Genomic DNA, 24,021 nt, shown 5'->3' with positions numbered 1-24,021 from the left:
TCAGTCCCTGACTCCCTCCCCTCCCTAGGCTGCTTCTAAGCAACAGGGCAGATTGTTATCTCTGATTGGCTCTCACTGTTGCAGAGAGCCAATCAGACCGCAGCCCTCGGCCCGGCAGCAGCAGCAGTCAGTCACTCACACAGCACAACAGTTTTTTCTGTGACGCTTCATTCCAAGCCTCAGTTTCAGATGCTCTCTTGCTGTCTCAGCACCCTGGCCAGCTCCTAAACAGCAGCTTGGTGCTATTTTTTTTCTGTGACTTTGTTTCACTAAAATCGTCACTGCCTGGCTCCCTTGTGTCACAGATGAATGGTTCATACACCTAAACCTTCCTCAACCTATGCTGTATAGAATAGTGAAAATCCGTATAGTGGTTCAAGAATTAAGCCCAAACGAACAGACAGACCCCTAAACCGGGCACTTTATTATATATATATATATATATATATATATATATATATATATATATATATATATAACAACGAATTCGATGTAGTAAGGGCTTACAAAATTGGATTTGTGTAAATGTGGGATTTTGACAGTGATTTCTACATTCGATTTGATTCGATTCCAGGTGAGCTAAATCAAACATAAAATCAAATGCAAAATCGAACTTTGGCAAATAAACCCCTAGGACTCTGTATCTTTTCTTCTTTGCTAAATCCTTTTATGTATAGCACAGCAGCATACTGTATGTTGGTTTTCTATGAACTATTAGTATAGTATCCCCCCATCACTGTGCGCATGTTGCAAGGTGCCTGTATAGATAGTTCATCTCTTCTCTGTCACTTTCCTCTAGTTCACGGGTCTGGGGCACTAGACCATCTCTTTGTTTCAAAGAATTGAACTTTATTTACACTCCTATACTTCCACCCCAGCATATGACTTAGGATGCAGGGTGTAAATCACTATGTACATCTCCTCATTCCTACTGCACTTTTCCAAGGTAGTAACTGCAAAGCGATTAACATGCAGGAAAGACCAACACTTTTTCCCATTAGCTTCACAAACTCTATTATACCTCTGGGAAGCAGCTCCTCTCTTAAGCTGGGTACACACTAGACAACTTGCAAACGATGCGATGTCGTCAACTATTTCCCTTGAACTCCCCGGACAAACGACCTAGTGCATACACACTGTGCAATGTAACAAACTACCAAACGATGTATCGTGCGCCATTTGCTGGTTAGATCGTTAACTATACAATGTAACCATATCGCCTGGTCGTTCGGTAGTGCGTACTCACTGCACAATCTGGGGGGGGAGTCGGTAACGAGATTGACAGATCTTTCCGCATGTAGAGAAGATCTGAAGATGCGACAGACAACGCCGCGGGAGCGCGCATAGTGTGTACACACTTGACGATTTGAATGATTTGTTGTTCCAATGTCCAATATCGTCTAGCGTGTTGGGGCCTTTTACAGCTCGTGGCTGGGCTCTGTAGTGCAGCTTTTCTCTGTCTCATGGGCTGTCTACGCTCTCACTGCAGGCTGCTTCTCTTTCTCTCTCTCACTCCTGAACGTTGAATAGGCATTGCTGCGTCCGCCATGACCCCGCCGTTCTCCCTTGCCAGGGGACTACAAAAACTCCTTCATCCTCCTGTCTCCCCAGCTGAGATTACTCTCTCCATCTGTCCTCTACTGACCACAGCGTTCGCTGCTTGACCACGCTGGCTGATGTCACCAGGGTGCATGGTCTCATATTTTCTCCACTACAGTATTATTGTATATTCAGGAGGTGCCACATAATTCCACAGTGCTGGACAGTGAGGAGAAAACCATAACTATTACAAAGATGACTGCAGAAAAGAAGGCCAAACCGGAAGCTTAACAGCATATGGCAGCCTAAAAGCGGGAGCATGAACGCATCTACAGTGCATATGACCACTGCTGCGATGGTGGACAGGAGAAGTTTGCAGCTTGGGGTGAACGGGAGAGAGGGTGGTACCCAGCACTGCCGGCCACACAGGGTAATAGGGCCCATACATCTAGCCTTTATTGGGGCAATTCCCCATTCCTCCTCCGATCCACCCCCCCGCAGTGTAGCCAGCCTCCTCCGTTCACCTTCCCCCCGCAGTGTAGTCAGCCTGCTTCGATCACCTCCCCCTCAGTGTAGCCAGCCTGCTCCGATCACCTCCCCCCCCGCAGTGTAGTCAGCCTCCTTCGATCACCTCCCCCTCAGTGTAGCCAGCCTCCTCCGATCCACCCCCCCACAGTGTAGCCAGCCTCCTCCGATCACCTCCACCCCCCCGCTGTGCAGCCAGCCTCCTCCGATCACCTCCCCACCGCTATGCAGCCAGCCTCCTCCGATCACTTCCCTCCCCACTGTGCAGCCAGCCTCCTCCGATCACCTCCCCCCCACTGTGCAGCCAGCCTCCTCCAATCACCCCCCCCCCCGCAGTGTAGCCAGTCTTCGTCCAACCACCCTCACTCCCCCACCCTCATTCCCCCGCAGTGTGCATTGCAGCCAGCTTACCTCACTTTGGACCCTTGATGTGGACAGCAAAATGGCCCAGCACAATGTGAGACAGCACTCTGGGTAAGTTTAACTTAAAAAAAAAATCAATTATAGTGTTAACAGAGTTAACACTATAACAGTGTTAAGTAACAAGAGTTTCTTCTACCTGTTTATATATATATATATATATATAAGGTACTTGTGTACTTTATGGACTCAGGCCCTGATTCAGAGCCGGACGCTCTGGGGCTTGCGGCCACGAGACCCTACCACTATGTGTCTCGTCGTAAGCCCGATGGTCGCGATGGTCTTGACCATCGCGACCATCATCATGGCCGCTCGCATAAGCTTTGGGTGGTAACCCACAGCTATGCAAGCGGCCAAGAGGCCGCAACTTAAAAACCAAGCGCCCGCCCTGATTCAGAGCGAGCGCTCGCTTTTTGCGAGCGCCTCTGAATCAGGCCCTGACTTCAGGCTGATTAAGCCCAGTATATCCTAATTCCAGGACAGCAGAAGGTACCAGTTGCTTTGTATCCTACTACTACCCCCACCCAGTCCCTATTATTACTACCATCACACCCACAACTTCCAGTTGTCTTCCGTCGCTGTCGAGGTTGCGCACCTTTTGAAGGTTATAAGGCCCCAAAATGTATCAGGTTGCCTTTGACTTTTCTAGATTGCAGGCTTGCAAAAGGAGGGCCTTGGCCGCTCGCTTAAAATTTCCACTCTACAACCGTCTGTTTATATGTGTGTGTGCGCAAGTGGTATTAATCTGTGTCATAGTTGATGGTTTGCCTTGCTCTCATGTTTTCCAAATTAGTGTTTCCAGTGCACATTTGAGTACACCTACTGTCATTGGAGCATTTGATGCGTGTATCTTGCTCCAGCCGCACCTACTGTAATATATGCACAGGATTGTTTGAGGGAGGTTGCCCCAAACCGGTATCTTGCCTAGGGCCCCATGTGGTCTAAATCCGGCTCTGTAGATAAGTAGTCATCAATGGGCAGTTGAAGAGGGACTGAATTTGGGGAATGAAGGAGTCCAGGATGACACCCAATGAATACAAATAATTTCACTAGGTGACCCTAAACCAGTGCTGTGCCACCATTCACCTCACCCCTGTCCTCATTACATCATTACATTAGTGGACAGGTCACTGGCTCCCACAAGATCAGCAGTACCATAACCTGCTGCTGTGACTGAACCAATGATCTCTGGTTATTCCATCCCTACACACTCCAAAACTGGGGAAATAATGTATAAAGAAGATGTAGACTGAATGCCCCAAATGCATATCCTACACTTCTGGTTTGCACTTCAAATCTCCTGTGCTGTGCGATTCCATCTACCATTGGCCTTAATTGGTAGCGTCATCTGAGCTACACTGTTAAATTAATTTCCTTAGAAATATTTCCTAACTATAACCCTCCCCTTTGAAATATTGTTTATAGATCAACCCAGTATTTGTAGAAATTACCACAGTAGATTCATATTACATTTACACTACAAACTTACCACAAAGATGCAACCCGCTGGCAAGTGCACCGGGAGGGGGGGGGGGGGGGCAACAGGCTACAACTTCAGCAAAGATACCTGAAATATTACAGCAGGTTTGAAATGTGATCATATCAGCCAGGTGCAATTACCTCAACCTTTTAGCCGGACCAAGCTCGAAAATATCAACATAAATTTTTGGTTCAAGCACTGTGGTGTGCTGGTAGTGGAAAGACATTTGGGGTCTATTTAGTAAAAAGAAATGTGAAATAGTGAACACAGGGCCTGATTCATTACAGACAGTCGCACGATAGTATGCTAATCCATTGTGATCGCTATGCCATCGCAAAAAAGGACGCCCACTTTACCTTACACACATCCGTAATGTTTAGCAAGACTGCAAAACCATCAGTAAAATCGATCGCAGCCTCACGCACACTTGCATAAGCTCTGACCTTACTCAGGAATTGCTAACTCCATGCTATGAGGCATGCATAGGGCATCGCAGTGGATAATTTATGCACGCCCCTGTAACGGCGCTCAAACACACTGGCACGCCTGCGTTTCGCTGACCGCCCCCCCTCCCCCGTCACCTCCCACTAACGGCACTTCCTATTAATCACTCTGCCATGGGTCTGCGTAGTCACTACGATCTCAGTCCTGATCGCAATGGCCGGTTCGCGCACACGCACTGCGATGAATACACAGAACGCAACAATCAGCCAATTGCGTGTGTAATCGTAGTTGCGATCGGTAAAGATTCAGGCCCAAAATTTTCTGTCTTTTTTTGCAGATTTGCCTTGAAGTCTCGTCGCCATATTTCTATAAACAAGACAGACACCGCGAAAATGACCTGTCCCGCCCAACATAAAAAACCTGGCATGCGGTGTGCTTTTGTGTCGTCTTTCTCAAATGCAAGACAGCGACATATGTTTCTAGCCCTGTGCGTATGCTGAGATGGCGTTATATTTTGTACAATAGATGAGACAAGAGAAATACCGGACCTGCACAGCCCCCATTGCAATCTATGTGGGCTGCAGGGGATGTGAGAATGAAAAACGAAAAGTCAGAAAGATCTGTGAGTTTGCCGCATATTGGGCCTGATTCAGAGCCGGACGCTATTTGCGCTCGCTCGTTCAGAAAATAGGGGTGGCTATTCAAATGAACCATTCGCTCTTTGCGGTCTGTTCACGCCTCTAGGTCTGAACGAGCGAACAAAACTTGCGGTCGGTTTTTGGAAAACTACGCCCCCTGGCCGCTCGCATCCTACGTCATGTCCGCTATTTATTAGATTAATCGAGTACATCGACCAGCGTATGAACTGCTCGCTATTCTTGTGGTTGGTTTTTCCTACCACAATCTTGCGAGCAGTTCTGACTATAAAATAACCCAGTGACGTGGTCAATGACCCTGCTGTATTAATTATGCGCACCCATAAAACGCCCGTTTTGACCTTTAAGCACGCCTGCATTCGGATCTCCGCTCCCCGTTTTCAAGCACCTTCCCCTGTTACCACCCACATACGCCTCCTCCTGTCACTCAAAATAGCAGGCATTCGCTATTTAGCGAACAGACGATTTTCGGCCGCACTGACTGGTTCGCGCATGCGTATTACGATCCGTACGCATGCACAGTTGTGTACACATCGCTCGGAATGAACAAGCGGCCGCTTACGAGCGGCTCTGAATCAGGCCCATTGTCCGATTCATACATTAAGAGAGATTAAAAGACGTGGCTTTCTCCAAGTAAACATCATGTATAATGCAGCCATTAAGATCAAACATGGATGAACCAGTTCACTTGCTGAAATTTATCTCAATATTTTTTTTTAGCAAACTTTTAATGAAAGTCATTAAAAATCATACAAAAGAACTCACAGTGAATGTAAGAATTGATAACAGTGATCAATCATCCGTATGAATACTTGTTAAACTGAATATTAAAATTTGTTCTGAGTGAAAGATTATCCCATAAATAATATCTGTAAGTAGTAGCTACATAAATGTGGTTTATATTGAAGTCACTTCTGTATCCTTATTCTAGCCACAAATCAGGAGATTTCCTTCGCCTGGTTCCGTAGCTTTACAGTTAATTGAACCAAATGATCTAACGTCAATCAAACATAGTAAATGGTCAATATCCAATCGGACTGAGTGAACCTTCAATTGGGCCTTGTGGTAATTACTCTCTGCAGGTATGTTGCCAGCCTCTGGTGGCAGGCGTCCAGATCTAAGGCGTACTTACCGACATTCAGCACCCTCCTTCCGGTAGGGAGCTGAATGTCTGTTTCTAGGCTTCTAATGGGGGGGGGGGGCTTGGCATGGCAGTAGGGGGCATAGCGCAGAAATGATGAGGTATTGGGGGCAGAGCCGGGGGCATGACAGCACGATCGCGACATTGAGACCCCGCCCCCTGTTCACAATGCTAAGATTAATGGCACTGTGAAGTAGGGGGTGGAGCCCCAATGACGCGATTCAGCGTGAGGGGGGGCTCCGGGTCGATGCGGGAGATTGCAGGGGTTGGTGGCGCCCAGGAGATTTGCCTACTTTTCTGGGGGGGGGAGCACCTCCCGATTTTAGGGAGACCCCCGGCCATCTCAGGAGAGTAGGCATGTATGATTCTAAGGGGAGGTGTATCAAACCATTGAGAGAGATAAAGTGGTAAAGTTGCCTATAGCAACCAGTTTCTAGCTATCATTTATCTAGCACATTCTATAACAAAGATGGACAACAGGCGGTCCTCCAAGCTTTCATTTGCAGCCCCCAGCTCTTTCCTGCTTCATTGTCATATTTGTTTGCTATAGCCTGGAACACTTGTATGAAAGACCTGCCAATATGTTATTACACATAAGTGTCTCTCTCATTGATTAAATCAGTGGTTCCCAAACTTTTTCGAATCACTAGAGAATCAGCATTTTTTCCACGGCACCCCTGAGACAAAAGTTTCTTATTGAGAAATTCAGCAAAAATTTAATTTTTAAGTAAATTGTGCTGAATTGTGACCCTTAGGTTCAGTTATGTGGTGGTCGACATGGCTGCACTTCTTTTTGTCCTCACAGTTTTTGATTGGCAGCCATTAGAACTGGTTTTGCCTATCACAGTTACTAAAAATCATTTTATTTGGTACTGGACCACCAACCCAAGGCACCCCAGGGTGCCACGGTGCACAGTTTGGGAACCACTGGATTAAATGTATTAAATTAACTTACTACTGAGATTAAGAGCAATGTGCAGCGCTTTTGAAGGTCAGAGGGCCGCCCGGTGCGGCCCCTGAAGTGTATCAAGTTGCCTTTCACTGGTCTATAAAATGACATAATCAGATTGGTTACTATGGGCAACTTCCCCATTTTTTCTCTCTCCCCCCTAAGTGTTCAGTACAGATCCAGATTCTCAGCCGACAACATCTCTGGGCCATTTTTACTATAACAGGGAGACCAAAAGCAATTTGGTTCCCCTGCCCCAGGGTAAGCCATCCGCAGGCTGGTCAGCATAGGGCTAGTGTGCTAAATGATTCAAGCTGGGAGACAGGAGGACTCCTCGTCACCGACCAAACAAATAACAACCAGTCAGCATTTAAAAAACGCCTGTGCACTGTGTGAACCATTGAAGTGACTGATGGGACAGTTGTGAGCTTGTCCTATTTACTGCAGAGGGAGCCAATTCATAGTTGTTTTAGGGGAGTTCTTTGGAAGCGCTAGACAGCTCTGGGACGTGGCACAAAACTCTGTGGTACATGACCACACACCCTGCCCTGAGTTACTCACTTAAAATATTAAGAGGTAAGTTAGCAGGTGTGGTATGTTGTCGACAGTTCTTATGTCGATATGCATTAGGTCGACATTGTCGAAATGTCGACAGGCTTAGCATGCGGTGGAGTTGATCTGATGCGCCGGCATTCCAACAAGTATATCTGCCATAACCCTAATCCCTACCCCTTACCCTCCTTCTAGTGCCTAACCCTAACTCCCCCCCCACACCCCTTTCGCTCTGCAGCCTAACCGTAACTTCCCCCACAGCCTAAACCTAATGCTCCCAGTGGCGCCTAACCCTATTCATCATTATTCTAAGAATGTCGACATTTCACATGCTGACTTTCTGAACATGTTGACATTCTGTGGCTGTCGACCTGGTGCTTGCCAACATGTTGGGTCATGTTGACATTATGAATTCTGACCATTTGACTGGATATCACATGAATGAAAGGAAACTGCATCCAAAGGACTTTCAAAGGTTCTGAGCAATGCTCATCCACTGAGCCGAGTCCCGCTCGTAGGATTAAAACTGCGATGCCCTGTCACATAGCTAAGCTACAAAGGTCTAATACCAAGATATAAGAACGCAGCCACTTGACGCCTAGCATTATGCAGGCAAGGATCCTAATTTACACTATGGGAAAACAGTGTCATTGGAGGAAAAACACATTAAAGCAAAACAGTCTAACCAAAATTAAAGATTGTATGTACTAGTATTTTTTTGCAGGCAACAAAGTCAGTGTATGCTTTAATCTTCCGCTCACATACATGTTGTCCAAATGAGATGTTGCCGCCTCTATTCTTAGCCCAGGGATCATCTGGTTCCTGAAATATTTACCCCTTCAGCCAGCGAAAGGATGAGAGCAGGATTCCTATCACTGTACAGTGTGCTCCAAAAAACCTGACACTTCCCACTCTAATGCCAATGACTGCAGCAAGCACGTAACAGCCCCATGCTAATATATGCACGCCTTTACTATAAGCAATGATCCACATAATATGTAGGAGATAAGAAACGTACAATGCCAGTGATTCACGCACTGAATTAGTCAGTGAAATGACACGTTCCTCAAACTGCACCATCTCTCTGATTGCTCACTGCTGATGCAGAATTTGTGCTGTCTTATTTATAAAGACACACATGTAATCCTACAGGGGCCAGGTACAGCGAGGTCGTGTTCATAAAACTCTGAATACATGCAGACCTGGAAAGAGATGGAAATACATCAGGGAAAGTCATATCATTTGATCAGGGGTAGGTGCAAATACCGGATGACGGAGATGACAGTCGCCAGAGAATCACCTGTGATTGGCTGTTTGCAAACAGCCCCCCCTAACACTCACTGGTGCTTTCTTCGTCATTTGGGCACAGAATATGCTATTGAGAGCGTGTTCAAGCATTTAAAATGTTTGCTATTAGCGTAGTTGTTTCTGCTCTAATAGAGAGATTTTAGCAGTTTTAATGATGCCTAATAACAAATGCCTATGTTGCACCTTGTTGCAAAAGGGTCACAGGTCCCTGTGATGTGTGCCCGGTATAAAGCGGGCACATATGCTACCTTTGCCAACCAAAACACATCTTGATCGCAGCTGGAACTCTGAATATGGGAGAACACTCGCTTTAGTTGCATAGTCTTTTTTTTATTTTTTTTAGGGCAAATTACGCACATTTTGCTACCGAGTCTGCATCAACCTCAGATGTATAAAGCCTATTGGGAAACGACAATGTAAGAAATGCCATTATAAAGCAGCAATGGCTGCTCATGACCCAATCAGCCTCTAGCTGACAACCCGGAGCACTGACATTCACGTTCAAGCTTCATCATCATGCTTCTGCTTGGAGAATTACAGGAGACGACAAACATCTTTTAAACTGGTAAAAACTTGACCCTCTCACACTCTGCTCCGTCACCATTTTTGGTTAGCTTAATTGATTTGCAAGTTCTAGCGGCCCCAGAAAAAATGGATGCATATAACAGTCTCCCGGGCTCCAGCGTAGGGGAGGTACCCTAGCCAAATATATTACTTATGTGGTGGCGCAGCTTTAAATGGGTTAATACCCCCTGGAGACAGTAAATGGCAATCACTCGGTTGCGATCAGGAGAGGATTGAGAGGTGCGTGCCTTCATTGCCATATAGTGCAATATCTGACTGGCTGGGAGCTGAACACTATCCCTCTCTTATAAACCCTGTCTGCCAATCACTGTCAAAATCAACAATAGGATGCGGGTTACCCCTTCCATGGTCAAGCCATAACGCTATGCAAGTTCTGCTGAGAACTACAGGGAAAAACATGGTTATTCCAAATACTGACCGCATTTACACGGGAGATGTTTCAAAACAGTGCAGTGGGCGCTCCGCAGGTTAGGGGGAGATGTACTAAGCCTGGGAGAAAGATAACGTGGAGAGAGATAAAGGACCAACCAAATAGCTTCTATCACTTTACATGCTGTAGTTAAAAAATGACAATTAGGAGCTGATTGGTTGGTACCTTATCTCTCTCCACGGTTTAGTACATCTAGCCCTAGTTCGGAAGTTCAATTCCCTTTCATACATAAATGTTCCTTTTAGTCAGATTGGAAGGCATGGGTCAGAGACCTGCATCCTCATACGACTTTGACCTGCACGGCACTAAAACTATTGCTCCAAATATACAGTAGGAATATAATTTAAAACTTTCTGACCATTAAAATAACAAGTGTTAAACATATGTACTCACGTAAATAACATTTTGCAGCTGATGAACACTGCACTTACATGGGGAAAGTCACCAGACTGCTAACAAACTATAAAGTGTCCCCTGATCCAGTATCTGATGGTCATACTGTCCTCCCAGACAAGTGGCTGCAGCATGCTATCCATTAAGACAGGGATGTGACAACAAGCTGCATTTGTCCAGTGTTTGAAGCCAATGAATAGACTCGTCACTGAATTATGGATGTCATCTTGCTATGATATGCTACGTCTGTTTTCCCTTAATGTGCAGATGATGGTATTCAGTTTATTTAGCTCTACTGATCTAATTAATGCACAAGCAGCAGTGAATGGGAGTCGCCAGTTAGCGTATATATGTGAAACTCCAACACACCATAGATCACAATTCTAAATATAGGTTTTCTTTGCCTCCTGGCTTGTTAAAGCTTCAAACTTTTCCTTAACACGAGCTGCCGGTGCTATTGCAGCGCACACCTGCCGCCAACATACTGTGCAGACAGACAGTTTCTCGTCCGGTCATATAGATGCAGACTATCATTTCCCAACAAGCAAGTGACATAACTGGATCACAAAGCACTTTTGCCAACAGACCCAATTAAACATTACCAGATGCATCCTACTTGTACAACCTGCATCCTTGGTTAAGCCTCCATACAACTGTCCTCTAAGCTGCAAAGGTGACGGGTGCACTTTTAGATGGACCGGTCACCCAGGACCAACATTATTTGGTCATTTGTTTTAGAAGTGTTTCATTTTTTGTTACTTTCATTTGTCTCCTCACTTTCTGAGAGTCCTCCCTTTGCATTGCATATGAAGGAAGAGAAAGGAGGCAGCTTCAGGAGGTACTCTGGAGACTTAAAAAGAATTGTCTTGCAGTAGCTTTGAAGAATGCAATGCAAATGTAATTAGAACAGACACTCTGTTTATAACAGAGAGACAGACAAATTATTTCATTATTAAAACCGATGTGATTTTCCATAGGTCCATTAAGCATCATTACCCTCCAGACACTGCCGTATATATCTCTGGCAGGGGTTTGGTTAAGGAATGATCATCGTGGAAAACATTCTAGGATCAGAATACATGAGGCGGAAGAAGATACGGGAAGAGGAACCACCTGAACCCCCCCCCAACATATGCATATACCAGAGACAGGAGAGGAATATAGCACATAATCACATTCAATGTGCCAGGCATAAAATTCATAGTGAGCAATGCAAAGGAGAGATAATTGGATTTTCCTCTGTTCTGCAATGGGTGGTGCTGCTTAAAGTGGGCCATGTATTCCTGGAAGGTCCTTGGTGCATGGTTAGAGTTACAATAAGCTAGAGATCCGGACTACACATTCCACCTGACCCTGAGATAGCAGTAATATATTATTATTATCATTGCGGCATGACATACAGTGTACAACACGTGCATCAGCTGCCACAACACAATACGTGTATAAATAAATCTTGTGTATGGGTATTATATACATCTGCATAGATGGGGACAGGCGCAGCAGGATTCTGTACAGAAGGACCAGCCAGTAAATAGGATGTGATTGACAGGAGCATCCTCCCCACTCCCCTGGCTACACAAGGTGCATTAACCCCTCCATAGCATACATCATGCAAATAACAAGCCCCATCACTATAATATCCCAGGAGAAAATGCAAAAAAAAATAAAAAATCATATGATGCACAATGCAATATATCTGTAAATGTATTTGGAAATATAGATGTGGTAACGTCTAGAAAAGGTTGCACTCACCTGCACTCATGCTTCAGCAGCTAGCCCCTGGCTTCCATCCAGTTGCAGGTGATCTGTAATCCCTGTGATGCTCCCTTTACCTGTTACACATCAAGCCAGCAATGACAGCCTAGCTGCGCATCGTAATGGGATCCCCCTCCTGGATCACCCAGGAAGCCTGAGGCAGGAGGACCAGTCTGCAATGCACAGTGCACACAGCCAGCCCAGCAGCAGTGAGCCCTGCCTGTGCACTCCCCTCCTCCCCAGCACTGAGCTGCTGCTGTTGCTGCTGCTGATGAATGTTTCTGGGACAGCTATAGCGCAGGCTAGGAGAGCCCGTTGCATCATTGGCACTGTAGTCATTTTACGTCACAGTCACCAAGAGCCTGCGCGAGAAATCACTCTGGGAAACTACATTGACTGTGATGCTCCGCGCCGAGCGCATTGCTTCCTCATGCCGCTAGATGGCGCTCGCACAGCTAATGCGAGCTAATCACTTTTACCTCTGACTTTATCCAACCAATTAATGCTGTTATTATATCACATTACACAACGGGCAATGAGGGTATCCCAGAAATAAATAAACGGTGCACCGATCAGTTTACAAAGAAGGGCTATTATTAGCAGGAGAGGAATGGAAATATCGCATGGGATAATGATGTACTCCTTTGTATAACTATAAATGATAAGGATCAAGGCCGTGACTAGGGTAGTGCGACCAGTGCCACGGCGCAGGGCACCGCAGGGCAGGGGGCGCTGTTTGGGCCTGTCAATTTTCCTGTTTCCTCCCCATGAGGCCATGGCCCTCTTTCAGGTGCACTATCCTATGTCCCTAGTTAAAAAGTGAGGAGGAGGGGGGGGGGGGGGGGGGGGGGTGCCAATGCTCTCACTGGCACAGGGCACCAAAATGTCTAGTTACAGCTCTGATAAGGATACATGGGGGAGTTAATAAAATGTAAGGATGGACATCGGAAACCGATGGTTAGGAACCATCAAAGTTCCCGGATCAATGGAAATGGTTTTACCATTCAATGCTGGAATTGCCATGGTTGCCACCATCGCACGCTTTATATAATGTCAATTCAGCTGCAGATACCCAGAAGCAGTGTCCGCAGCACAGCATCTTTGCACATATGCAAATTTACGGGATTGACTGCTCATGCGCCCCAGATAACCATTGACGGTTACCTGCAATGGCTACACGTCATCGCAAGAGTTCCATGCTATTTGATGTGCAGCTTGTGAATCGTGCAACTTTTTAAAGATGAAACCACACTGCAGGGTCTCGAGACACATTTTTGCAGTTTGGACACCTTCCTGGAAAATCCCTCCAATTTATCAAGAGGCAGCTTACCAGACTGCATAGCAAACCCCTGCCGAATAGTCAAATATAAAAATGTGTGTCACGTCCAGAATGGGAAGTGGACCCGGACTGGGTGCAGGGAAGTCCTTGTGAGCAGTTTCCTGATATTGGAATGAAGCTGGACGTAAGGTGTATTTGTTCATGAATGTTTCAGCAATCGCAGGATGATGCGGAGGCCGGAGATCCAGGGAAAGGGTGAAACCAGACCCCCGTCGGGTATTCTGAACATGACTCCTGGAGACATTGGGGTACAGGATCGAAGTATCGGTGCTGACTAAGGTTGCTGGTGAGGGGAGACTCTGTAACGTAGCGCAGTAGTGGCAAGGATACCGGAACGGAGATGGCTGACCAGGTGGCAGAGACACAATCGGAGCATGTAACAATGATTTTTGCAACTGGATATTGCACACTGGATACAAATGAGACAACGGAGCACAGAGAACTGACACTCAGACTAGCTGTGTAAGACATTGCACTGGCAACCTAAGGACTCCCAGAAGCCCTTAAGTACATGAGGCTTGTGCAGGATTGGCTGTCAGAGCCCATTGTGACACATGCAGGCTGGATTGGCTCTTTCCTGACATGTGACCAGATCCAAGATGTCGACGCCCAGCACTCAGCAATGTTTGTGCAGACTCCCAGCCACAGCAGCTCCAAGATGCCAGAAACCCGGCGGTTCATCTCAAGGACATGCCTGCACCCCGCGCTAACCGCCAGCAGCCTGTATCCCCACCAGACGGACCCCACCAGAGCGTTTGGACATGTAAGTCCCAAACCCCCCGCGCTGCAGCAGAACGGCCCGTGACATTACCCCCTCTTTTTGGGGTGGCCTCTGGACACTCTTTAGGTTTACTTGGGTTTTCAGAATGAAACTTACAGACCAATGAGGGTGCATGGACATCGGAAGAATTCACCCAACATCGTTCCTCTGGACCATAACCCTTCCAATCTAACAAATACTGGAGGTGACCATAATGAAGATGAGAATCCAGTATCTTGAAAACAATTTAGAACCAGGGGCTTCAAAAATTAAATGTGAAACTAATTGGCAATCTTGAAGTAAGCAGGCAGTTTAAGTTTATAAGCAACCGGGTTAAAACGTTTTCCACTGGAAATGGACAAATAAAATGAGGGTCAAATTTCATGGCTGGTACTCGTAGTTGTATGTTTCGAGTAGAAAGCCATACTCGATCCCCAATTTTCAGACTTGGAACTGGTCTTCTTCTTTTATCCGCCCAATGTTTGCAAGGATGAGAAGTTTCCTGAAGTGTGGATTAAACATTCTTCCAAATCCTAGAGAAATACTGTAAGGAGGATGAATGAATTTGAAAGAAAGTTTCCAGGTCCTGGTTAACATGTTCTGTTACTCCATTAGTTTGAGGATGATACACAGTTGAAACTTGTAATGCAGAGCACAGAGCTCTCCAGAATTTTGCTACAAATTGAACTCCACGATCGGAGATGATTTCAGTGGGTAGCCCGTGTAGTCGAAAGATTTCAGAACTAAAACGTTGAGCCAATTCGGAGGCAGTGGGTAATTTCTTGAGTGGGATGAAATTTACCATCTTAGAAAATCGAACTATGACTACCCAAATCATGGTATATCCTCTGGAAGCCGGAAGGTCTGTCACAAAGGCCATCGCCAGATGTGTCCATGGACAGGCAGGAATCCATAAAGGCACAAGGTTCCCAGCAGGAGTTTGCCTAGAGGTTTTATGTTGTGCGCATTTGGTGCATGATGATATGAATTCCGCAATATCAGATTTCATAGATGGCCACCAATAAGAACGTTGCAGGAACTCTGTGGTTTTGTGAATACCAGAATGTCCGGCGAAGCGGGATGTATGTGCCCATATGAGTAGTTGTTTCCGTAGTTCTGGGGCAATAAAGGTTTTGCCAAGAGGCGGCTTAATTTGGTAGCAGCAAAAACTCTGGGTTCAAGAACAGGAAGTTCCCTTTGGGTTTTGGTAGAACTTCCTGGGGTGATTGAGCGAGACAAGGCGTCAGCCTCCTGATTCTGGCATCCGGGACGAAAGGTTAATGTAAAATTAAATTGTGTGAAGAATATGGCCCATCGAGCCAACCTGGTATTTAGACATTGGATGTTCTTCAGAAATAGTAAGTTCCGATGATCTGTGTAGATAGTGACTGGAAAATTAGCTCCTTCAAGGAGGTAACGCCACTCCTCCAATGCAAGTTTAACTGCGAGTAATTCTTGTTCCACTATGGCATAATTATTTGCTGCGGGCAAACATTTTTCAAGAAGTATCCACATGGGTGAAATTTATTATCTTCAAACTTTTGGGAGACAACTGCTCCTACCGCTTCAGAGGAGGCATCGACTTCTAAAAAAAAGTTCTATTCACATCAGGCTGGCGTAACACCGGAGCAGTGATAAATGCTTGCTTGAGCAACTGGAAGACAGACTCTGCTTCGGAGGACCACTGTGTGGGGTTGGCTCCCTTATGTGTCAAGACCGTAATGGGCGCTACAAGAGATGAGAATCCTTTAATGAACTTGCGGTAGTTGTTCGTGAAGCCTAAAAATCTTTGTACCGCTCTCAAAGACATAGGCCGAGACCAATTTAGGATAGCTTGTACTTTTCCCGGATCCATTTCTAATCCTGAGCCGGAGACTATGTATCCCAAAAAAGGTATAGATGAAACGTCAAATACACATTTTTCCAGCTTACAATATAAACTGTTCTTCTGCAACCTGTTCAAAACCTCTCTCACATGTTGCTGATGGTCCTCTAGATTGGAAGAAAAAATTAAGATATCTAGATAGACGACTACAGAGGTGTAAAGTTAGTCTAGGAAAATCTCGTTACCAAAACTGTGAAAAACGCGGGAGCATTACTGAGACCAAAGGGCATAACTAGATACTCGAAATGCCCCTCTTGAGTGTTGAATGCGGTCTTCCACTCATCTCCCGGGCGAATTCGGATGAGATTATATGCTCCCCTTAAGTCCAGCTTTGTAAATATTGTAGCTCCTTTTACCCGGTCAAATAGTTCGGTGATGAGCTGTAAGGGGTATTGGTTCTTGATCGTAATATCGTTTAATCCATGATAATCTATGCAGGGGCGGAGCCCTCCATCTTTCTTTGAGACAAAGAAGAAGCCGGCTCCTGCAAGAGAGGTTGATGGGCGGATAAACCCCTTGGCCAAGTTTTCCTGGATATATTCCGACATAGCCTTTGTTTCAGGTATTGAAAGTGGGCAATTATGCCAATGTGGAGGAATTTTCCCGGGCATCAATTCTATGGGACAGTCCCAATTCCTATAGGGAGGTAAGATATGAGCTCCCGATTTGCAAAAAACAGCTTTAAATGAGTCATATTGAGAGGGCAATTGAGAAGAGTCTGATACTTGAACTTTATTTACAGGTTTCACATGTTGAAGACAGGAAGAGTGACACGAGTCCCCCCAAGACAAAATTTGCATAGACATCCAATCAATTTGTGGACTATGGACCTGATTAAGCAGTGCACGCTAGTGCACTTCTGAATGCAGATTCCCGATGTTCTTGAAGCTGCGCAGGCGCCAGACCCGTTCTGTGCATGTGTCTGCGAGTCCGCTTGCAAACTGGCAGCAGACTGTCAGTGATTGACAGTCTGCTGCCGTGGGCGGCGATAGCCTCCGTTACCCGAAATGGAGGCGTGTCACCGCCATTGGGTGGGAGGGAAAAGGCCAGGATCTCCATTGGCTGATGGAGATTTCCTAGCCTTTTCCTCTAAACTGCGGAAGCCGGCTGTGGGACCCTATGGGTCACCGCAGCCGGCCGATGGTACGCAGATTAAACGATGCTGTGTTAGACAACGCAGCTCAGTTAAGTAATGCACAGGGGGTGTGATGCCTCCTGGGCATTACCATATCTGCAAAGGATCGCAATTGCAAAGCTGCCTGAGTGCATATATCTATAGCCTGCATGTATATATCATATATCTATAGCCTGCATGCATACATCATATATCTATAGCCTGCCTGCATATATCATATATCTATAGCCTGCGTGCCTACATCATATATCTATAGCCTGCGTGCATACATCATATATCTATAGCCTGCATGCATACATCATATATCTATAGCCTGCGTGCATACATCATATATCTATAGCCTACAGTGCAATTACGATCCTTACAGAATCAGGGCCTATGATTACTTAACCTAGTATAACCTAAAATAATTCCGTGGGAGGCCTTAGGAATAACTAAAAGTTCTAGCAGCTCTACATGAAGAGCACCAATATGAATTTGTAACGGAAGAGTCTGATGAGTGACGGTTCCATTAATGATATGACTGCCATCCACCGCAGAGAGGGAAATAGCATGGTTTAAGGACTGTACTGGAATTTGATACTTCTGGATTAATTCAGCCGAAATTAAATTTCCGGCCGCTCCGGAATCTAGAAGAGAGAGGATATTTTTAGAATCTTGAGTCAGCTCTAGGGCAACAGAGATTTCAGATTTAGCTGGAGACAATGACATTACTCCCAACCTAATGTCTCCATGGCTGGTTAGGAGCGATAGTTTCCCGGATGACGGGCACATGAGGCAACCAGATGACTGGCCTCTTCACAATACATGCAGAGATTTTTCCGGCGACGTTACAATCATTCTTTGGAGGTGAGTCGGGCCCGATTAATCTGCATAGGTTCATCAGTAACAGTCTCAGTAGGAACAGCGAGAGGAGGTGGTGGAGTAGGCCGAAACCTGAAGCAATCTGATGTATTCTTCTTGGCCCTGTTGCTGGCAGTAGCGAGATCCACCTTGTTACATAATGAAATAAGATCATCCAAATTGGGTAGTAAATCACGAGTCGCAAGGTCGTCTTTAAGGCGATCAGAAAGACCAATCCAGAAAGCTGAGATCAGAGCCTCCTCGTTCAACTGCAACTCCGATGCCAGAGCTTGGAACTGGATGACGTATTGGCCTACCGTCCTGTTCACTTGGCGGAGGCGCATGATTTCTGTGGATGCTGAAGTCGCCCTCCCAGGCTCAGCGAAGAATCTCGTAAAATCAACATCAATTCTGCATAATTGGCCAACAGGGGACATCTCTTTCCCATAAATGGTGAAACCCACTCTAGGGCTGGACCAGAGAGGAGTGACACAATATAAGCGACTTTCACCTTGGGAGAGGGAAAGTTGGCAGGCTGTAGTGTGAAATGGACGTCACACTGATTTAGGAAGCCACGGCACATTTTAGGGTTCCCGTCAAATTTATTTGGGGCCGGGCAGATGAAGATGTGACGGAGAAGTAGGTATGGTAGGACCAATAGAAGGAACAGGCTGAGGATTGGTCATAGCATGCATGCTTCCCATGACAAGGGAAGCTTGTAGAGTGTCCTGACGGTGAGACATCTCTTGCATAAATTGGCCCAGCTGCCGGTGGGAAGCTTCAAGATCCTCCAAATGACTGGCAATACTTTGTAACAGGTCTGCTCTGGAATCCTGACCACTAGCCGAATCCATTTGGCCAGTGCAAACTGTTACGTCCAGAATGGGAAGTGGACCCGGACTGGGTGCAGGGAAGTCCTTGCGAGCAGTTTCCTGATATTGGAATGAAGCTGGACGTAAGGGGTATTTGTTCATGAATGTTTCAGCAATCGCAGGATGATACAGAGGGCGGAGATTCAGGGAAAGGGCGAAACCAGACCCCCGTCGGGTATTCTGAGCACGACTCCTGGAGACACTGGGGTACAGGAAGTACCGGCGCTGACTAAGGGCCTGATTCAGACCGGCTCGCTAGGATGCGTTCGCACGCAGCCAGCCGATTGTTTGCATTCTGCGCATGCGTACGCATCGCAATACGTGTGCGTGAACCAGTGTGAGCGATCGGGAAGCGTTCGCTCACTGCGCATAGACAGCCCGGCTGAATGAGTGACAGGAGAAGCCGTTTGTGGGTGGTGATGGGCTGGCCGCTAGAAACAGGGGAGTGGAGGTGCAAACACAGGCGTGTCTGAGCGTCTACGTCATTTCAGAGGCCGCATAATTAAGAGGCAGCGTCATAGTACACGTCACTTGGCTGAAATCTACACTGAAGCGCTCTAAGTGCTTGCGGCAGGGTATGGTCAACCACAAGTGCTGCGATTGCATCCGATGGTACTCGATGTTACCGATAGTTGCATACACTTCCTGGAGATGAGGTGCGCAAGTGGGCGTCTTAAGACAGGCTGGTGGGCGTCTGCATACACAATGTGATAGCACGCTAAGACATTTTCCCAAAAATCACAAAGCCATGCACTCAAACCGCTGGGAAATGCTGCTTTGAAGGGCCATGACTTAAAGGAAGATATCTCCCAACTGTACCTGAATGGGAATAACGTTCTGATATGCGAATCACCGGGTAAATCACCTCAGTTTGGGGCTGTTCCACCTAAATTGGAACAGATTGGAGCAGGTCCATGGAATTAGGGGCAGGGGCACCAAGAGAGAGGTGGAAATAGGTACTAAGGGGTCTATTCATGAAGCAGAGAAGAGCCCTGTTTAGCTGAAATCAGGGCTCTTCTTTGCTTCGTACTATTCATGGAGCTAGTTTACCGTGGAGAAGTGTAATACTTCTCCAGTGTTACCCCTGCTCCATGCCTGCATCGTATCACCATACTATTGTATGGTGAGTGCGATTCATTAAAGGAACGGAAAGCTCAGCTTTCAGCCATCTGAGGATAGCGTTATCTGTTACCGCAAGCCGGACAGAGCAGGGAAGCTGCATACTTCCCTGCTGTCTGCCCGGCACCTGGCGCTAGCTCCGCCCCTTTTCCCAGCGTCCATAGCAGCAGGTGTGACGTGACCTGCCGCTCTCAGACGCCGGGGCATGCACAGTGAGGAACAGGTCTGTCTTCTCACTGCGCTACAGGGATCGCGGAGAGGCTGGACAGCGCCCAAAGACGTCGGACAGGTAAGTCTACATGAATGGCTTCTAAACTTCACTATATATCGCATCGATATATATTGTGATGTGATATATAGCGATATCTTTTAGTAGCCATTTCATGTTCTACATGAATAGACTCCTAATTATCCACGCCTGGGCTTATTTGAGAGGCCCGGTGGGGATCTGGGAAAGCTATTGAGGGGGTCAAATCCCCTTTTTGCAGGCGCACGTAGTATTTGACATTTATTTTTCCAGAGGGGGGAGTGGCCACACCTCCCGAATTTGTCCACGTCCCCTCCATATCACCCGGGCCCACCATTTATCTTGACAGCCCTAGCTAGGGGTGTGCGACTGATGATGCTGCCCAGCTCCAAATCAAGGAGGTGGCATTATCGTATCGCTCTGATGGTACCTGTATGCGGTTTGTAGTGTGTCTGGAATGGGATGTGTACGGGATGCCAGCGCTGGGAATACCAGCAGTCAGAATCCAGACGCCGGCATTGCGACGAGGTTACAATCCCGTCGGCTCTAGGTAAGTAACACTAACCTAAACCTCCCTCCCTGGGGCCTAAACCTAACCTCCCCCTCTAGTGCCTAAACCTAACCTCCTCCTCCTACCCCAAACCTAACCATCCTCCTTAGTGCCTAACCCTTCCCCTAACCCCGCTACTTACCTTTGGAATCCTGGCGGCATTCTGATAAGTGTCAGGATTCCGTCGCCGGCATTCCGAACACCGGAATCCCCCCTGTCAGGAGTTTGAATGCACCCTGCAGTCTATCACTCGGTGCTCAGCTTATTGCTCCAGGCCAACCCTTCTGTCATGACATTACATGTGCAGCGACAGTGGGGCCGTGCTACACGTAGGTAAATAGGGAGACAGCCAGTTCAGCATCAATTCTGGTTCTGTAGGGGAAGACCTGAAAAAAAAACCCATAGCGTTCCCCCGCATACTGTATGTGGAGTGTTGGTCTAATGCTGGATAGTACTGAGACCCACAATACAAAGTAGTGGTTGCTCATATCAACTTAATGATTTTTCACAGGTGCTTGTAAAGGGCGGGGATTACTCTGTACTACAGATAAAAAAGAAAAAAGTTTCCCTCCAGCACACTGCAAAAAAAAAAAACAGCAAAAAGGCTTGAATACTACATGATAATAGAAATCCAGAGGTCTTTGTTGCATATATTTGCAAATACATGTACTAATAATAGTACTGGGACCCTCCTGGTACACTGGGCCTGATTCAGACCTGCTCGCGAGCGCTCGCAAGCGGGTCGATGGTGCCCTAGTACGCATGCGCACGACGGAGGGAGCTCCGTCGTGCGCATGCGCGAGACCCGAATAACGACGGGGTAGCCGTCGTTATGGGTCTCGCACCAAAAGGGGCGTGCTGTCGATGTTGATTGACAGCACGCCCCCTTTGGTGGGCGTGCCGGGGGCATGGCTGCCAGACGGAGGCATTCCCATGGGAACGCCTACCATCTGGGTCCGGTCCCACTGACATCACTAGTGATGTCAGTGGGAGTGATTTTGGCTCTGATAGAGCCAAAATCACTCCAGGGCTTGCGGTCACCGAGACCCTACTGCAGGGACTCATCGCAAGCCCGATGGTCGCGATGGTCTTGAGCATCGCGACCAGCTTTTTGGCCGCTTGCATATGCTGTGGGTGGTCACCCACAGCTATGCGAGCGGCCAGGAGGCCGCTCCAAGTTTAGGTAGGAGGGCCCTGATTCAGAGCGAGCGCTCTGGTCAGAGCGTCTGGCTCTGAATCAGGCCCACTGTCTGTTACGCTAAAAATGTTTTAAAGTAGAGAGTGAACCTACTATGGATATACATGTGTCAGCATGCACTCATTACTTATTTATTTATTTATTTAACAGTTTCTTAATTCTGTTGCGCTTTACAATTTGAATCTATACTGGGTTGTAAAATACATACATATATACATACATACATAAGGGTAAGAGGGCCCTCATGAGTGTTATTGCCTGCTAAAGCAGTAGCACAAGTGTCAGCATGCCCAAGTCATACTTACCAACTTTTCTTGAAGCCTTTCCGGGAGCAGTCAGCGAGGAGCTCCTGCTCTTAGCGTCGGGGGGTGGGGCCAGGCTACATATGTTAATAGGCCCCGCCCCCTTTACAGGGAAAACCCGCGATTTGTGCGTCCGTGAGGAGGGGGTGGTGCCAAATGAAGCGATTCACAGCATTTAGCTCCGCCCCCTCCCTATGGAACATTGGATCAGATTGTAGCTTGTGAGCTGCAGACATTGGCCCTCATTCAGACACGCTCGCAAGCGCTATGCACTCGCAAGCGGGTCAATGGTGGGGCACTACGCAAGTCCCCGGAGCGAGTGAGAAATTCACTCGCTCCGGGGATTGCTACAAACGGCTGTCGATGTTGACCTACCAACAAGTAGGTCAATCCTGCAAAAAGTAAATTGTTGAATACTCTTAAACATCTATCCCTAAGGTGTAATTTTTATGTCACACGCCGGCCTGGAGACCCCAGAATCAGACCCCGTCGCTTACCTGTGCGGGCGCTGACCCGCGCTGTCTTCCGGCTCCCGCGCTGTACGCTCCTTCCTCTTCTCCCAAGGCAGTCTCCGCTGTTGTCCTCTGGAGGGTCCCGCTGCTGTGCTGCTCCCACGCCGGCTCCTGCTGACCACTGGTCCCCGCTGACTACCTCCAGGAAGCGCTGTCCTCCGGTCCATGGGCGCGGCCATCTTGGATTGCCCATGTGACCCCACTACCACCAATGAGGAGCCTTCTCCTTCTCTCTCAGCCTGTCAGCTCCCAGTGTCCACTATAAAAGGATCCCCAATGCTCACACAAGTTGCCAGTGCTACTAGTTTCTTAGTTTAGCTAAGCAAGCCTTCCCACTGCGCTCCAGCCGCTCCACGTAGCCACTCAGCTACCAACGTCTACCCACGGCTATCCAGCCGCTCCACGTAGCCACTCAGCTACCAACGTCTACCCACGGCTATCCAGCCGCTCCACGTAGCCACTCAACTACCAACGTCTACCCACGGCTATCCAGCCGCTCCACGTAGCCACTCAGCTACCAACGTCTACCCACGGCTATCCAGCCGCTCCACGTAGCCACTCAGCTACCAACGTCTACCCACGGCTATCCAGCCGCTCCACGTAGCCACTCAGCTACCAACGTCTACCCATGGCTATCCAGCCGCTCCACGTAGCCACTCAGCTACCAACGTCTACCCTCAGCTATCCAGCCGCTCCACGTAGCCACTCAGCTACCAACGTCTACCCACGGTTATCCAGCCGCTCCACGTAGCTTCCTAGCTACCACGTTACTGCCGCATTCCTCAAACTCCTGTCAGTTCGCTGCACCCTCTCATGCGGAGAAACTTCATTAAGCCAAGTCTCCTCCAGCGAGCGTCTGCTCGCAAAGTAATACAGATCCAAGGCCCAGTCCGGGAACACAGCTCCTAAATTCCACGTTTGTGACAGTTTGTACTGGCCAGATGGACTCGGCAAGTGGTCAGGGATCTGGGGTAGAAGCCTCGCAGGATGTACTATCCCGTCTGGAAAGACAGGAGACCTCTCAGGCTCAGCTGATCCAATTTATCCAAGATATGTCGTCACGCCTGGACAACATTCAGTCC

General features: G+C 47.4%; 1 protein-coding gene across 2 annotated transcripts in view; it reads right to left on the bottom strand.

Annotated features, from left to right (window-relative positions):
* ABLIM2 (actin binding LIM protein family member 2) overlaps positions 1–12,325 on the bottom strand; it is a 238,804-nt gene extending 226,479 nt beyond the window's left edge. Inside the window, exon 1 of one of the 2 annotated variants that reach the window (XM_088461731.1) lies at positions 12,175–12,325. In XM_088461731.1, the coding sequence (XP_088317857.1) occupies positions 12,175–12,184 (10 nt within the window). In that variant the 5' untranslated portion in view covers positions 12,185–12,325. Of the gene's footprint in view, positions 1–10,460; positions 10,479–12,174 lie in introns of those variants that run through there. The other variant, XM_088461737.1, reaches the window with a different exon arrangement.
* Positions 12,326–24,021: the final 11,696 nt, after the last annotated feature.

The sequence above is a fragment of the Taudactylus pleione genome, unplaced genomic scaffold (genome assembly GCF_031769625.1).
Source record: "Taudactylus pleione unplaced genomic scaffold, aTauple2 ptg001091l, whole genome shotgun sequence".
NCBI lineage: Eukaryota > Metazoa > Chordata > Amphibia > Anura > Myobatrachidae > Taudactylus > Taudactylus pleione.
Note: the sequence above shows the minus strand (reverse complement) of the source record. Positions and strands in the feature narration are given on the sequence as shown.